Source organism: Haliotis asinina, chromosome 5, assembly GCF_037392515.1.
Source record: "Haliotis asinina isolate JCU_RB_2024 chromosome 5, JCU_Hal_asi_v2, whole genome shotgun sequence".
NCBI classification, from domain to species: domain Eukaryota; kingdom Metazoa; phylum Mollusca; class Gastropoda; order Lepetellida; family Haliotidae; genus Haliotis; species Haliotis asinina.
This window is the reverse complement of record NC_090284.1, coordinates 71589006-71606150: the sequence shown is the minus strand read 5'-3', so window position 1 is coordinate 71606150 and position 17145 is coordinate 71589006. Positions and strand designations below refer to the sequence as shown.

The window sequence follows — 17145 nt, the reverse complement described above, 5'->3', positions numbered from 1 at the left end:
GTGCCAGTTGTGTCCATTGATTGCATGCTACTATAGAATCAAATATGAAAATATTGTATGGCCGCTGAAGACATATGCAAAGTGATTTATTTACATCATCATTAAACACGTTCGTGAACATCGAACTTGGAAGCAGTGACAAATTCTGTAAACAGTCATGAGCAATCATTGAACAAGGTGGGATGTTTGAGACCTCGGTTTGAATGGTCTTCACTAACAGGTTAGTTATTAATTGATTTCACTGACCAAGACCCTAGTCAGCTGTTCTAAAACAATAAGTTTAGTATATTTATGTACTCGGTTGACAAAATCACCGGAAGAGAGACCGGCTATCACTTGTTAATAGTCTGCACGCGCTAAGACAAGGATCTATTCCTTTGGCACAAGAGAAAGTCATCTGAACTTCTTGTTTCTGGTCTGTTCACTGGAAGGAATATGAAACTCTGGTAGAGGTCCTCAGCGATTCTGACCTTTCAAATCGATCTTGGAACTTCGCTTACAGGGGCGAGGGACAAATCGAATGATGAGTTAGTGACCAGAACAGTTTCAATGGGACATAATGAACGTCATGTGAAGATGGCTTTGAAAACACCTTTGTCATCGACCGATTGTTATCGGGGCGAAAACGTGTGAAGATAAAATACAATTATTGATAGTTTACCACATATAGTGCAAGATTAAAAACTTGATTGAGCATTTACATTGTGCGAATGCAAAAATATCTATAATTAACCATTTTGCACACAGAAGCAGAATAACTGACCATGACAACTGTTTTACCTAATGTGATTGAAAGAGACATGAAAGTACTGGCATAGCTGCAAACAGTATTCATATTCTTCAGAACTGAAATACAGAATGTGTTCAAGGTGTTGTTAAGGTGTCGTTCTGCTTAGGAGTGGACACCGTATTCAAGGGAATCGACACCACCGGCTTGTAATCTGCAGTGTCCAGGCTCCTCGTCTAGCTGTGTAAGACACACTCAGCGTCTAGGTGTGTGGACCACAATCTACAGCAGTCTTGCTCGGCATCCAAGTGAGCGAGCTCCAAACTTCAGCTGTCCGATGACCAGATGTACGAGCCGCAAACTGCAGTTTTGCCGAGTGTGCACAAAGTAGTCATGCTTGGCATCTAGCTGTGTGAGCCCTAGACTGCTGCAGTTCGAAATGTGTTTAACTGTCCGGCTTAGTGTGCATCTCTTCTTTCAGGATGGTTGCTCCTAGAACAGTAACCTCCATATTGCCAGAGCCAGGTAGTCCCAGAGACGACTTGTTGCTAACAGATGGTCTCACCTGTGTGATTTGGGATTGCTGAAATAAAATTGGAAACATCGCGTTAGGGAGGATTTGTTGAAGTGGACATCAACGACATATTTTGTTTAAAGCCACAAAACCAAAAAGATTTTGAAACAAGAAAAAACGATGTCAAGAAGCCAAAATCGTACCTTCCTCTTTGAAAACTTATTCCAGAAGTGCTCCAGTACCAGGACGAGCAGCCCAGACACCATTCCAACAACCACCACAATGAAGCTTCCAGTGAGAGACTTCAGGTCAAGGCCCTTGTCGGTGGAACTCTCTGGACAGTTCAGTTTGCCGTCATCCCACCAACGCCTCTTGAACGCCTCGAGCTGACGCTTCTTCTGAAGCTCCAGGATGCTATAACAAGAACTACACGTAAGCCTCCAAACGCTGCACATTTAACAATACAATATGTGGCATTAAAGTATTCGGTTTGGTTGGACGAATAATGTACTTTCCTACACTAAAACTTCCTATTTGGAGTTTGGCGTGTTTGCCGGGAACGAGGCACTAAACGTGTTCATTAAATGTGATCACGAAACAATGATTTATGTATTATGTGCTCATAACAATTCTCTTCTTTAACCCGAAACCACGCTGAAAGTTTCCAGAAACAGTATTCATCGAAATCGAACCTTGAGTCAGATGTCCACCTGTGCCAACACTCCAACAACATCTATTGGATGCCAAACTGCGATGTTATACACGAAGCGTTCCTAGGTCAAAACCAATTATTGGCAGATCCAATGTCCAACGATACACCCAAATTTGTTTCAATTCACCGTTAGGTTGGCATATTATCAGAGATCATCAGAGATACTCAAAACAGCCTCTGAGAAGATTGGAATAGACATACCGTTCACAGATGAGTTAGTTTTCCAAGTGGACAACTGTAATATAAGTTTTGAGGCAGCACAAGGTTGCTGTACTGCAATTGTCTGCTGTTTTCTCTCTTAAGGTATGCCTTTTGTTTACACACACACACATACACACAGACACACACACATATATATATTATATTATATATATGACTGAATATTGACGGAATAAATGTTATGATAATAGTTTCAATAACCTTACATTTATTGTTAGGTTACTCCCTGTTGTCAAAAATGTCCCTTGAAAGACAACAAAAGTCATTTTACAATCAATGAAAATGCAGCAGCTTGTTTAACTTGTTTTCACAGTGTTAATATTCAGGGTATGTCCTTACGCTGACGATATTTTCTTGGTGTACACAGATTTTTCCTTGAGAGCGAACGCATAGGGCCTGACGCTGAACATGTCCCCGACGGCAGCCAGGTCACAGTTCCTGTACGTGAGGTACTTGATGATTGGCGAGTCAGTGATGAAGGCGACGTTATCATTCAACACACTGCTGACAGCCTGGTCGGTGGAGTTGAAGAGTCCAGTGCCTTCCATGTGCTTCCAGATATTTACGTACTTATCCCCGAGTGGGTAGTCCCATACCGCCAGGCTGGAAGGAGATGAGAGATGCGATTAACAACCTGAAGCACTAGGTAGGACAGACTGTCAACCAACGAGGAGAAGTCTGTACAGAACAGACCATAAACGTAACGTTCTGGACATGGCACACTATCAACGTAAATCTGACCTACAGCCTGAGGACCGTTATAGTGATGAACTAGAGGGGCGCACCAACGAGATAGATTGAATTTGTACTGTGGCAGCCTTTACAGCGTAACAAAGTGTTTGAAACCCCGTGTGAAATCGGAGACAGAACTGATATGATATGATAGAACTGCCCATTAAACCCGATGCTTATCCTATGCGTTTATTCGGTTCTTCACAGACTGACAAGAGTATGCAAAAAACGTTGAAGCCCCAAAAGTATTAGTAGAACAACACCGAATTTGAGCTCGCATTTGAATTTATCTCCCCAATATGGTTGAGGACCAAAGCAAAGTTGACTTCGCTCACTCAATACACTTCGTCAGTTCCTGTTTTACCCATTTTTGCAACCCCTGGTTAACCGAGACTGATTATTCTCTGGTGGTTTTGCTAACACATATTCACCTGTTGTTCCCACCGCCCATGCTCATGTCCTTCCAGATGGTGTAGAAGCTCTCCTCAATGGCAGCCATTCTCTTGAAGTAGGTCATCACTGAGGAATCGGCCACCACTGAGTACCTGATGTCTGACTGGGAGGCGAGCTCTGTCATTGAGCTGATGGCGACGCCCATGCGGGACACAGTGAGGAAAGCGGCCAGATTGGCGGTGAATGTGGACATCATGATGATAGAGAAGAACCAAAAACCAGCGACAAGGAGGCGTGCAGAAAAGCTTTTAGGAGGGACACCAGCCCCTGGATCGGTAGGGTAAAACAATCCAATATACTCCATGACACCCATTAACATACCATTAAACATCAAACATCTTTTTCTTCCACCGGCCCTAGTGTTAATAACGTTGCGCCTATCTTAACCCCAGGCACCCACCTAGACATTTACTTGGATAAAGAAGCCGTAAATCTGAAGGGTTCTCTGTAAAGTATACGTAACTTCCGGTTCCAGGGACAGTTGTGGTTTGGTTTTACTGTGGTTTGGTGTCGCAGGTATCTTTCTGTATACTGGAATGTTTCCTCACTAAATTCATAGAATACAAATGCATAATATTTGATGAAATAAGGCTTTGAAAACATAGGAAAAACCGAAAGAAAGACGTTATATTATGGTGTGTAAGAGACACGCCCGAGATCAATAGTTTCGTACTGAGATCCTGTTCAGGATCGATGAACATCTTAACATCAGTAAGACCTGATCATGACAACGGTCCCTTTAGCCCCATTGGAGATAACTAACAGAAAGCGCGGGGTCACAATCTGTGAACTGACTGATTATATGTTATCATACCTCACAGACTTAACAGGCTTTACAGAGTTGCATCCCTTTAATTGAGACATGCTCTTGCACTGTCGTGTACTCAGTTATTTCTGTGTGGCGTCACTAGCTTGGTAAGACTACCTTAGACTTCCCATCAAATCAAGCTGATATATCAGAAATACCGTACAAATCGACGTTAAGTCAAATCCACAGAGGTACTCTCGCAGAAATAATTGGACAGGATCTTCAAGTGTCCCACAGAAAACTAACCGGACATGGTAAGGGATCCCATCACAAACCAGATGCTCTCCTTCAGGTCGAAAGCCTTTTTGTCGACCACCTCTCCCTCGACAGTCGAGTCCTTCGACCCGGTGGGCGTGTAGCGGTCAAACATCAACAGCATCATGCTGGTTACTGCGATGACCACGCCCAGGCACAGCCAGGCCAGAGGAGTGAAGACGTCGGCAAAGTAGAACAAACTGATTTCCCGATTTTGTTTCTTCATGACGATCTGTATACCTGCGAAGTCGTAGTAGGGGAGGGTGAAGTCCACCACGTCTTCTCTGTCTGCTGTCACTGTCAGAGCGCCTGCTATGATGTCAGAGTCCTAGGGAGATATTTTACCAGGTGAATGTATGCTTGTTTGTTTTATTCTTTCACGCTGCAATATTCTCTGTAAATAATCGGGTCTGACAATTCCGTGATTACATTATGAGCATCATCAGTCAACGCAAATAATATAAGATAACACATATCAAACAAGCAAGCGTGTGTAACCACCCGATCTACCTATTCAATATTGCAACAAACATTGTTTTCTGAAGAACAAATATTCACGGGGTCCGGTTTAGGTTGGGCGAAGCGATAAACGATGATGTACACCCGTGCAAAAGTTAAGCACCACCAACTTCAACATGAAAGGTTGCTCCCAAAATACAACATTGAGGAAATCCGGTAAATACAGCTTACAACAATGTGGTGTTATAAAGATGTAACATTTAAAAACACATGGGCACGTCATGAATGTGCAATGTGACAGTTGATGATGCATGGTAACCCAATGCACGAAAAACTCCAAGTTGCCGTGTGTCGTTTCACATGACTGATTTCCATCATGAGGAGGCGTGTAGAAACATGTATCCCTGCCAAAGGGAGTTATAGCCGATGCTGGCACCCATTTGTGTGTACAAGGACATATGGTCTGCAAGTTCCTTCATCACATTTGTACCAAGGAAAGGTTGACTGGTTAGTGTGCACGACAATACCTTTTACGCTACTGGATTTGCCAAAAAATTCCACCACTGGAATGCTTCTAATAAAATGTGAAATATTCGATTTATATCTTCATGTTTCATGCGTATTACCCTTTAACTGCCGTACAAATACAGATTTAACATATTTACTGCACTTAATGTGGCAACTACTGTTTAACGGTAATTTTCATCTCAACTCTGACAGAAGATTCTGGTGTAATTTCGACATAGACCATCTACGTGTACAAACTTCCGTTTAATGTTACTCCCAAATGAATGTCAGTTAATGTCACGGCAGCTTATTGTGTTACCCTTGGGTAAACCTGGCAGGTCCAGAGACACATTTTCGGTTCTTAGGATGATTGCAATGAAGAAACTATAATGATGGTTCCTCAATAGGCTATGAAGAATTAATCAATGTTGTATTTCATTTTAAAATTATCCAAGAATAACACGTTTGCCCTTTCCTAAGTCAGTGCGAAAGCTGGGCACAGAACAATATGGGAGCAAAATACGTGAGATAATTTTCTAATTAAATTGCAACAATGGTGGCGGGGAAGTGTTGTTCTAATGGTAGACGATGTTTTATTACTTTAAATTACTATTTACTATAAATGTAATGCTCAAATAGCGTTTAACACAATGTTGTAACATTTCATGTGGGAACATTTAAGAAGTATATGGCTTCAACCATACCCCCTCAACGATGTTCCTGATGCAGCCAGTCCATATGCTGTTTGAGTCCATGTTACCATAGTGACCGTCGTAGCATTCCTTCACAGTGTAGGTAAAGCCGATGATTTTGGAAATGGCATTAAGCACGTCAATACTGTAGCCAGAATAGTCTCCCTTTGAGTTGCGGATTACGAAAGGAGGTTCCTGAAAATGTGAATTGTCATATATCAAAATGCATATTTTTAGATTCATTCTAAGGCCGTGGTGTACAGCATTGACTGGTTCACACCTTTTGAGATAGAGGCAGGTATTTATGAAATGATTTCAGTAATTGTGTGGCAGGTCACTTGTTGTGGCCATTATCAGTGGTGTAGTGCTGATGGAGGGGGCACCGACGGAAGATCATTCCTCGGTATTCTCATCCAGGAACGTCGACGTGTCACGGCAACGCTTTATCGGATGGACTATCCTATACCATTGGGTGCATGAGTTCAAGTGTGAGAGGTGAGAGAATTATGATGACAGAACATTTTCGGGACGTTTTTACCGTACCACAACAGCCGCTACTCTGAGGACCACGCCCTTGACACCATTGACAAACAGCTGTTCGGTCGACTCCACCCCAACGCTTTGACTCCACGTGGCCACCTGTGCACAAAGGAAACACGTCAATGTAGCCACATGTACATAACATGATGAATCCAACGTACAAATATTAGACACTTATTTCACCTGTTCTTCAGGTGAACTATCCTTGTTTTCGTCAAATTGTCAGTGAATAAGGCCTGCATCAGCTTATTGTTGGTCCACGTGGTCTGACCACTGAAGTGTTGATGCTTAATGAAACGTGAACACAGGTTAAGTAAAACTGCTGAAAACTGAACATAGTCCTGTTGGATGACACCAGGTGTTCCTTGACGTCTCAAGTTGATAGGTTCGGTAAAGAATCAACAATATACGTTATGCCTTTACTATTCTAAACGGAGTAGTCATTCTTTTCTTCGGGATCTCGTTACAGAAAAAAGCCCCTGTGTCTTAACTGTGGATCCAGAACACCATTAATCTAAAATAAAACTCCTTAGTGTTTCTGTTATATCTGGTGATATGCCAAGCGTCATGTGATCCAAGAGCATTCTAGGAACCTGTTGGATACAAACCTTTGACGTGTATGGTTATTCATGAAAGATTGTTTGGACTAAAGCTTGTCCATTAAAATTCGAATCAGAAACATATATCACTAAAGACATATTTCACACGCTAAAATTAAAAAAGCAAACTATTTCTGCTGATTCATGACGTTCAGATTCCCACATATTTAGTCCACTGTAATTGTATGCGAAGACAATAGAATGATGACGGCCCTATGCTATCTACATTTCATCGTCAGGCATACCTACAATATATTATCTACTTTCCGACATATAGCACGGCACGGCTATATTGACCAAGGGGTCACTGAGATTGTTTTGTCTGGTCCTTGTGGACATGTCTCGTGTTTGTAGAATTTAATTAAAGGAAATCGGTTTTATTGACCTGAGAGAGGCTTCTTGTGTCGTTGCCGGTGTATTTGCACAGTGTAAACTTCACTTCGCTGTTGGTGCCATCTTCTTGTCGAAATACCCGCGTGTCATTTTCTAAAACCTAGAAAACATACAAAGAAAGTTCTATTTCAGCCAGTTACGTTTATTGTGTTTCTTGGTGTCGATGGAAGCTCTAATTAACGACATCAGTTTCTATATTCGTGGATTATATTTGATATTCCTTGAAGTCTACACCTTGTTCAGCGACCTGTCGAAGAGAGATCTGCAGGAATCACATGATGAGGAACAGGCACACACTGGGTCCGAGGTGGCAGCTATGACGTCATGCATCTTCTGAATGATGTCAGCTGTGAAACCTATGAGTCGTTCTTCGTTGTTCAGGGTTTCCTGTAATGCAGAGCTTAGTAAGCACGCAGATAAACATGTGATGGAACTGGGATGCAACAAATTAACATTAGTATTCACCGGGGAGGTGTGATGCGTGGCATGATCCTATTATAAGTTCTGTATTGTGTATAGACTGAATCAAAGTTTCAGTAAATTTAATTCAGTTCGATTCATAATAACTACAACTATAGTATTCAGCAAGGTTTGTCTGCCAAAGGGACCAGGCCAAGTGTCCGTAACGTGTAGATGCATATTGTAATCAAAATCGCGGAATGACATCGACTTCCAGTTTATCAATAACATGGCGGCCGTCGTGGAGATGTCGGTCGATTGCAGACTTTGCAGTGCTTGTGTACTGTCAGCTGAGTGTAGGCAGATAGTGTTCAAGTCTTTTCAGACGTTTTATGTTGGTGATCAAATGACTTGATGCACTTCATAAGATAAGGTCTGATTTATTGTGAGAACGTTCTTTATTGTCTATGAGATTGTCTTGATTGACCCCCGCCAGTGTATTGTGTAAGTGCAAGTGATATTCAACGTGGAATCTGACTGGTCAGTTGGAAGCACGTAGATAGGACAACATTCAGCATGGCTGTCCCGAGCGGTACCGCTACGACCGAAATGTATTATTAGGTAAACAACAGTTGTCCAAAGTCATTTCTGTATGTTGGTATTAGGACTTCTGTAAATCCAAAAGGTAGATCCTAACTTCTGTGGAACCAAGACTTACGGCAAGACTTACCGAGCTGTGGAGGTCTTTGATGACGAGGATGCTGTGGTCGTAGCTCTTGTCACAGCAAGGTGTGATGCCGTCGGTTGTGTGCAGCAGCCAGTGGTAGCGCCCTGACAACATGTTCAGTCGATGTGCCTACAAACATAGATATTTCCAACTACACTATACAGTGTTTGAAGGGGATGTGTGGAATGTACACAGCTACAAAAACACAAGTGTTCAGGAGTGTGCTGACATCTTTAGCGCAAGTCACATTTCGAGAATTTTAATATCTTGAATATCTACAAGACCCTCATTTTATTTATGTATAGTGTTCCTCACATTTAAACTCAATCCTAAACTGTTAAATCACTAATGCATCAGACTCGTGGGACATGGTACTCGCCCACCAGCAAAATTAAATCAATTAAAGTCTTAAATAACTTGCAGCATTTGCATAATGTGTTCAAATCTGGCTAATTAGAAGTTAGAGCTTGTCACAACATTACTGAATTATAAAATAGCGGTCATCGAAAATATATATTTGGTGTCATTATCTGCTGTAAACTAATTTCCCTCTAAATCAGAAAACCCCACTGACATGTCTGAGCATATCTTCTATAGACGCCGATGTTCCCATCAGAAAGACGTATCGCACGTCGGTTTTCACAGTCAGGTTAGCCAGCACTTCCGGTATGTTGTCACGTGGCATAGGCAACTCGAGGTGGAACAGGAAATGGTTGACTTTGCGCAGACTGATCTGTTCATGGTACTCTGTAAGAAACTGAGACTTAGCGACCAAACCATGCCTGATAATTAGCTGCCGATACCATGCCTCCGGCCCCTGCTATGTTACTCCAGCCACACGTTGAGAAGGTGTACCAACTTACACTAACGGAAAATCAGCATGTCACATAAAATACAAATTCACAATTATTTTTTCAACCTACTAGTATTTCCCTTTTACATCTCTTCAAACATGCAAACTTATTCCATCTAGATGAACCTTTCTCGGATTCCAGATCAGAAACAACTGGGTACTTCTGACGAAAATCTGCTTACATGCTTGGAAGTTAGGAATTCAGTTAACTTTAGGTGACAACACCGTTACTACGACAAGGGCGTTCGGGTAGCTTAGTAGTTAAAGCATTCACTCGTCGCTCTGAAGACCCGGGTTCGAGTTCCCAAATGGGTACAATGTGCGAAGGTCGTGTCCGGTGTTTCCCACCGTGAAATTGCTGGAATATTAATGAGAGCGGCGTGCAACTAAACTCACTCAGAAGTGCAACAGTGTTGACAATGACTGTACATACCTCTTCCCGATTCATCGTACAAGAAGGCGACAGAGTCACTTGGGGAATGTGTGTAGTTCGCCACGGCTGCCACGATGTCGCGGTAGTCAAACGGTGTGGTATGCACTTGGAAAACAGACGTGTCATTATCAGCTCCACACGACCCCGGGTGGAGAGTTATATAGGCCAGGAGTTTCTCGTGGAAGAGGTTCAACGGACAGGACTTTGTCCGAGTGTCTAACACAACCAGCCAGCCGGTCAGGCTGGGGTATTCTGACAACAGAGGTGGGAACATCAACACACATGTCTGACATATTTGTAGAGGAATTACGATGTGATAATGTTGTCACGTCATGACTAAAATGAATGGTATTATCCCTATATATTCTTCCATTTTGTCTTTATTATTATTTCAGCGACAGTATTGCAACATTAGAAGGCTAAGTAAAGCAAAAATGCGAGGTTGGTGTGGAGGAACGTAGTGTTTGTTGTGTCTCCGTCATGAATCTTGAACAAGCGTAAACGTACCTGTCGCCCAAAAGTTAAAAATGTCGACGTCGTCCACGATGCGGGTGCTTGCAAAAGGGGAAATAATGTCGTGGAGTGTCGTCGGTGGAGATGTTGCTGCTGCTGCCTCATTGTGCTCGCGGATCACAACTACAGAGCAACATGGAAACATGAAATGCTGTTTTTGTTTGTTACTATCCGGGGCATCAATCTATTGGAAAACGCGCTCATGCAACATATACTGAAGTCCATAAGAAACGTATTATTGGATTATAACATGTTATCTCGTTGATAACTGACAAACAGAATTTGTCCATTTTTGGAAATTGTTAAGTAAAAGCAGGCATTCATCATTTAATGCAACCGTTGTTACATATAACAATGACGGGGGTCAAGTGGAATTTCATACGCACGCCAAACTTCCACACAATCATTTGAACACAGATACACATGTTTGCCATCCTCTTGCTAAGTGAGTTCCAACACATGGACGTTATTAGGTAGAGAATGTTGACATTGTGTGTAGCAGTATTGGGTCGTGTATTTTTCCTATTGCAAACTGTAAGACGGTGATCTGTCGTAATGTGGATAACTATTGCTCTACGTATCTCCGCTGTGTACTCTGAACTCGAACGTCCCAAAAATCATGACCCTCTTACCAACGATCGGTTAACCTACTGAACCCAACAATCAGTACATTCTCCCCCTCGACTCCAGACCCTGTTCCCTCCATCACCTTATCACACCGTCTAATGATTGAACGCTGATATACCTGTAAAGATCCGGGTTAGAATTGGTCTTCAGCAACCCATGCATGCGGTAGGAAGCGATCGAGAGGCCAGACTTGCAAGCTTGGCTGACACATGTCATCGTATCCCAATGGCAATGAACGATATATATGATGTTGATGACTTGACTGTCTGAATCAAACGTGATTACAACAGCTACCATATAGCTGGAATATTGCTATCACAGTCCAGCGCTGCATCACAGCGTACATAGTTGTCGGTGCCTCTAGGCCGGTATCGGAACTATATATGGGCCTGCACGCACACCGTCCTCGTTGACCTAATCGCCGTGATGGACTGATGATACCCTCAGGTCCACGAAGTGATTTTTCTGGACACTGGGGGGAACCTGTGTGAGAACGATGGGCTAGGATTGTAGCCTCAAGAAACACAGCTCTTTCTCTCTCTTTCGCTGATAAACGTGGTAAACTAATTAATTTAGTACTTTTCACGATTGAGGTCTGAATTTGGTACACGCTTGAATGTGTTGTGCAACCGCCATATGTTTTGGATTTGAAGCAATTTCAACATAAAAATGGGATTTTCAGCAAATGGTGGGTCACGTGATCACACACAGAGAGGGGCCCGTGCCTCATCGTGTGCATCACGATTTTCGGATGAACAGTCTGATCACTTCAAGCACGGTTTGGATTTGCATATACCTTGATCGACGATAATAGGTTGATGCGTTTCTAATGGGTTTCAGTATATTTTCATGAAATATGCATGCTGTTGTTCATGGTTTTCGTTTATTGTACCTTGATAAATGAAACAGCACGCGCACATGCACGCTCATCACTCGTCCAAGCCATTTTTGACTATTACAAACCACAGACTCGACTGTTAACTCACGAACGGTGACGTTGAATGCCTGTGAGGTAGAGGCCCACACAAAGACAGCAAAAGCCGCTTGACACACCCACGGCATCGTCGTCAGCCCAACGGTCAGTGACGTAACTTCTGAAAATTGCCATTGTGATGATAATATATAGATATCATACTATTTGCAACTGATAATGTATGGAAAACCTGATTTCCCCATAACTCTGTAATCAAACAGTCACGCCATGTCACAATGTTTTCTTTTCTTTAAGCGTCTGTTGGGGGTTTGCAACCGCTAGGAAAACACAATATATTCAACACGACGATAGTTCTGAAATACATCGTGTGTACTAGTTACAAGTATTCACAGACAACATATCTCTCCATTTTCTCTTGGGTGCGGCTGCTGTGTCATTCATTGTATTACCGTGTTTCAAGTGCAATACAGTCGTATTGCAGAGTAAAGTTTAGACTTGTGTTATATTTAGACAGAGCATTCTGGAAGGTACTACATGGTACAGCAAATGGATGAGAATGGATCTCACCTAGAAAATCCTGGAAAGCTTCTCACTTATCTCACATTGATATTACATCTCTTAAAAGACGTTTTATTTGGAAGATCAGTGTTTTCCAAAACACTAAGTCTAGGACTATTTTGGCAGCATGATCACTGTGGCTGTGGGGGAAATATTCTCACCACTGCCTTCATTATCATCACTCCTTTACTATAATCACTGCCTTCATTATCATCACTCCTTCACTATAATCACTGACTTTATTATCACCACTGCCTTTATTATCACCAATGCTTTTATTACCATCACTGTCTTTATTATCATCACTCCTTTACTATCATCACTCCTTTACCATAATTACTGCCTTCATTATCATCAGTGCCTTCATTATCATCAGTGCCTTCATTATCATCGGTGCTTATACACTATATTGCCACTGTTCATGTACTGCTACCGAGTTTTTACTGACACTCTGTTATGTACTTTCATTATAGTGATTTGTTTTGATTTGTAAACTCATATATAATTTGTAATTATGTCACGTTTCTTTGTTGTTTGTTCGTTTCACATCAAATTCTCTTACTGACTGATTTCCGGTTAAGTTATTCTTTCAACACGGGATTCAATACATACTAATATCACCTCCAGGAACATCACTCTTGTACCGCCATTGTCGCCAAACGACAATCCCTGTCGTTAACACTGTGTTCCTGTTTATTTGAGTTCGACCACATGCAGCTTTTATTCACGAATCAAACAATGGTAACGGCTCTTTATCGAAAACATCCATCGTTACTCATTCTTTCCACAATTGGTATTGATTAAGAGTCAGATATAGTCGGAGTTCACGTCACATAAACCTGCGATCAGCGAGACTTTTGTTTTTATCTGAATAGAATTGATTAAACTTGACGTTGCGTTGACAAAATGTGTTTTCCCTTATCTTCTCAGCGCTTTCGAAAAAATATCCATAAAATTATTCCAAAAATAGTTAAGATGAGAAGGTAGCATGGCGAATCAGAGCAGTACATCTAGAGATGCATGCCATGCACAGCATGAGGAAGCTGGTGAAACTGATGACAATCCAGTCAGCTATTAATTCCTTCCCTGGACTCAGGTGTAACTACTCTCTGTATTAATATATAAATGCCATTTCCATGTCGGCTTATGTTCTTTGGTGGGCTGTTTTACGCTGCACTTCCAGAACTGTATAATTATGGTAAAGGTATGGGTCAAACAAACCAGTGTTCTTGCCAGGACAGCATTTATTCCTACCACTGATCAAATACTTTGATATACAAACAAGCAGCTGTAGACACAGACAGCAATACCTTCATATACAAACAAGCAGCTGCAGACACAGGCAGCAATACCTTGATGCACCCACACAGCTGTAGACATGCATCAGTGCCTTGATATACACACATCCAGCTGTAGACACAGGCTGCAATACATTGGTATACACACATACAGCTGTAGACGCAGACAGCAATACCTTGGTATACACACATACAGCTGCAGACATATGCAGTGGGACAGTGGAAATGTAGGTAATATTCGACGTCACCTCATGGTAGTAGGAACAAGGCAATATCAACTTGAACTCACAGATTTTGACATATTTGGGGAAGTGATTATTTGCCTAATATCACAAAAGTCAGGAAATGGAGTATGAAATGGGTATTCTTTCGCTGAAGTTTTAGTAATTTTGATGTGTATTGCTGTATTTTGATGGGCATTGTGTATTCAACACAGGATGTGCAGCTTCAGCATGCAACTGTCGGTGGTTCAGCGTATGCCAAAGGTAGCCTTGATGTACAGAGATGTCAGGTGATTACAGCTCAGTCGTTAATGAAGCAGGATGTCCGTGTCACCCACCACCAGGGGTAACTCAGTACAGCTGTGCCAGTACCATCGCCTACACGACTACTACGTGCTCCCAAATTAGACAAGAGTAAATATGTAAACAAAGGCCAGTTTCTGTATTTCGATGCTCACATTCGTCATACCATTTATAATACCTGACGCTCGATATGAGTTTACAGCCAGAAACTCACATCACATCTACTTTGATAGTAAGCTACTGAAAATATCCAGATAAAAGCTAGGAGTCTCAAAGGACTGTCATATTAATATTTAGTATTAGGTCATATCGACACGAATAACGAAAATGTATGAATCGTACTTATACACTGCACGGAACCAGTTGTTTTCAAAGACTATTTCTTAAAATCTTTAAAAAATAGCTTACACTCTAGATGTACAAAACGTCACAACTGACGCTTTATGTTAAATGTTCAAATAGAACATGTCATTTTCAGATATAAATGGACTGTACTTACCTGCCCGTATTTCTAACTGATGGCGTCTACCTGTAATAAAAACAAGAGAGAGAACAGGTGAATATTAACGCATAACCATCACCCGAGTCTTCGATTGGCCAAACATTGCGAAATCAATCTTCCGCCCGAGTAGCTCACCTGGTCCCACCTAATCAATACCAGCAAGAGAAGTAGCTTGATTGATGTTAGTAACCCCTCCCCCCCGCGTCCATTACCTGTCAGGTGATAGTGGTGGCATCCATTAACGACAGCAGCGTTGTTGATGATGGCTAAAGATACAGTGTTTGATCTCATCTAATGGAGCAGAGCGTCATAGTTTATGGTAGTGTTCCCTTCTCTGTGACTGTCAAGGGAGGTCAACTTAAGGAAGATTGTGTTATCATCCGTATTGATGAAGCGTAATTAATATGCAGGGGATCAGTGTTGACATTGCACCGTCTGACGAATATTAAACAAATACGAGCACCTTTACACGTGAGCCTTCTGCTGCAACTCCTGTTATGTTCTCAGGGAAGATTGTGATGCTGTGGGGTAGTGGGTCCCAAGAGACGGTTTACCGTTATTAGTTCCTTTGTAGAATCATAATATGCATTCCATACAGCGATACTACAGATGGGTAGGTTGTGTCATGGACAATATATGCACGAGATACACACACACTGGTCATAACATGGAGCTATAAAATAATACTACTCAAAAGAAGTTAAGGATTGTTCGATTCTTTCACAAATATGTACATTATTTTGTCATAGTGTATCAACGATACAATTGCAGTGTAACAGAATAAGAAAATCCTTAACTTATTTTGAATTGTATATTACAAAATTGAATATAATCAGATCATCGAATTGCATATGATGTTAGACATTATATTTCCTACGTACCAGAATGTTCAGATCTGATTGGTCCATAGGATCTTCAGAGAATACTTTGTAAAAAGTCTTGGAAGTAAATACATTCCAGAGAGGCAACATGTTTACCTGGCCCCTCACCATCACGAAAAACGGCTGCACTTGATTTTCTGTTCAAGAGACTAAGGAGCTAATACTTTATTTGGGATCTCTGGCGTGATCAATTAATGAACATTCCATACATTGCGACTTGCGTGCGTGTGCGTGTGCGTGTGCGTGTGCGTGTGCGTGTGCGTGTGCGTGTGCGTGTGCGTGCGCGTGCGTGTGCGTGTGCGTGTCGCGAGGCCCACGTGCTGGTTCATATTCGTGTATCCCCTTGCACTACTCAGGTCTCATGTCCTATGTTCTTGTGCTAGCCAGAGTTAATATAATACACACTAATGAATCACTCTGAACTGAGTCCACGCACAGCAGTCCCAAAAATCAGGCAGGGTAACAAAAAGTAGCATATTTTGCTTTTGCTGCACACAGGTATTATACTACAAATTTTTGGCTTATTCTACCGTAAACACTGGTTGTTGGCTGAGTGTATACAATACACGCATAGGATAAATAACACTGCTTGTTTAACGTTTCTCACATTCCTATAGAAACGGTGATGTATATGCGTCACTGCATTAGGCTACGCAGATGCAATGAAGGGCATTGTATTTACGTTGTTCCAATGTACAAACAAATGTAGGGACATATTTACATGAGAGTATACACAACTAACCAACTCAGACTCGCGTCTGTGATTGGACGAACCGAACCCGTCACCTCCATTTTGTAATTGGGAATTATCTGTGACAATAAATGAATTTTCTATGACATCAATGTCGTAATCACAGCGTTTCTGTGACATTAGACCCGAAGATATGTACTGTCTTGCACGTGCTTTATGATGAAAGTGAATAAACCCTAATCGGAACACTTTCTATTACTTTAAAACTTCTTTCTTAGGTACTTGTCACAATGTACCGATAAAACATGTCAATTTCTTAACAATTAATGCTTTTACATGATTATCAGTATCTTTCTGAACAACATATCAAAATATTTGTAATTGTTACTGATGGAAACCTGCTTTAAGCAATATTCACTCTCCTGTAATATTGATTTTGTAGATATACAGGCCATTTACCGTACTTTACTCTTCCCTTGCTAAAATTATAAAGACACTGACAGATAGCACAGTTCCCATCGCAAAAATCACAAGGACTCCACTCTCCCTGAGATCACAGAAATCACCGCTGGACAGACACACATTGCGTTCACAT

General features: G+C 41.6%; 1 protein-coding gene across 1 annotated transcript; it reads right to left on the bottom strand.

The window, feature by feature from the left end:
- Positions 1-53: 53 nt before the first annotated feature.
- On the bottom strand, positions 54-15039 carry LOC137285197 (ionotropic receptor 25a-like). The gene is made up of 15 exons (XM_067817449.1): positions 14976-15039; positions 12149-12256; positions 10530-10658; positions 10023-10274; positions 9311-9483; positions 8740-8865; positions 7845-7997; positions 7603-7710; positions 6622-6717; positions 6091-6273; positions 4412-4748; positions 3336-3624; positions 2512-2775; positions 1445-1655; positions 54-1310 (listed from the first exon to the last, which is right to left on the bottom strand). The coding sequence occupies exons 2-15, from the start codon at positions 12222-12224 to the stop codon at positions 1173-1175; spliced, it is 2535 nt and encodes an 844-aa protein (XP_067673550.1). The 5' UTR covers positions 12225-12256; positions 14976-15039; the 3' UTR covers positions 54-1172.
- Positions 15040-17145: the final 2106 nt, after the last annotated feature.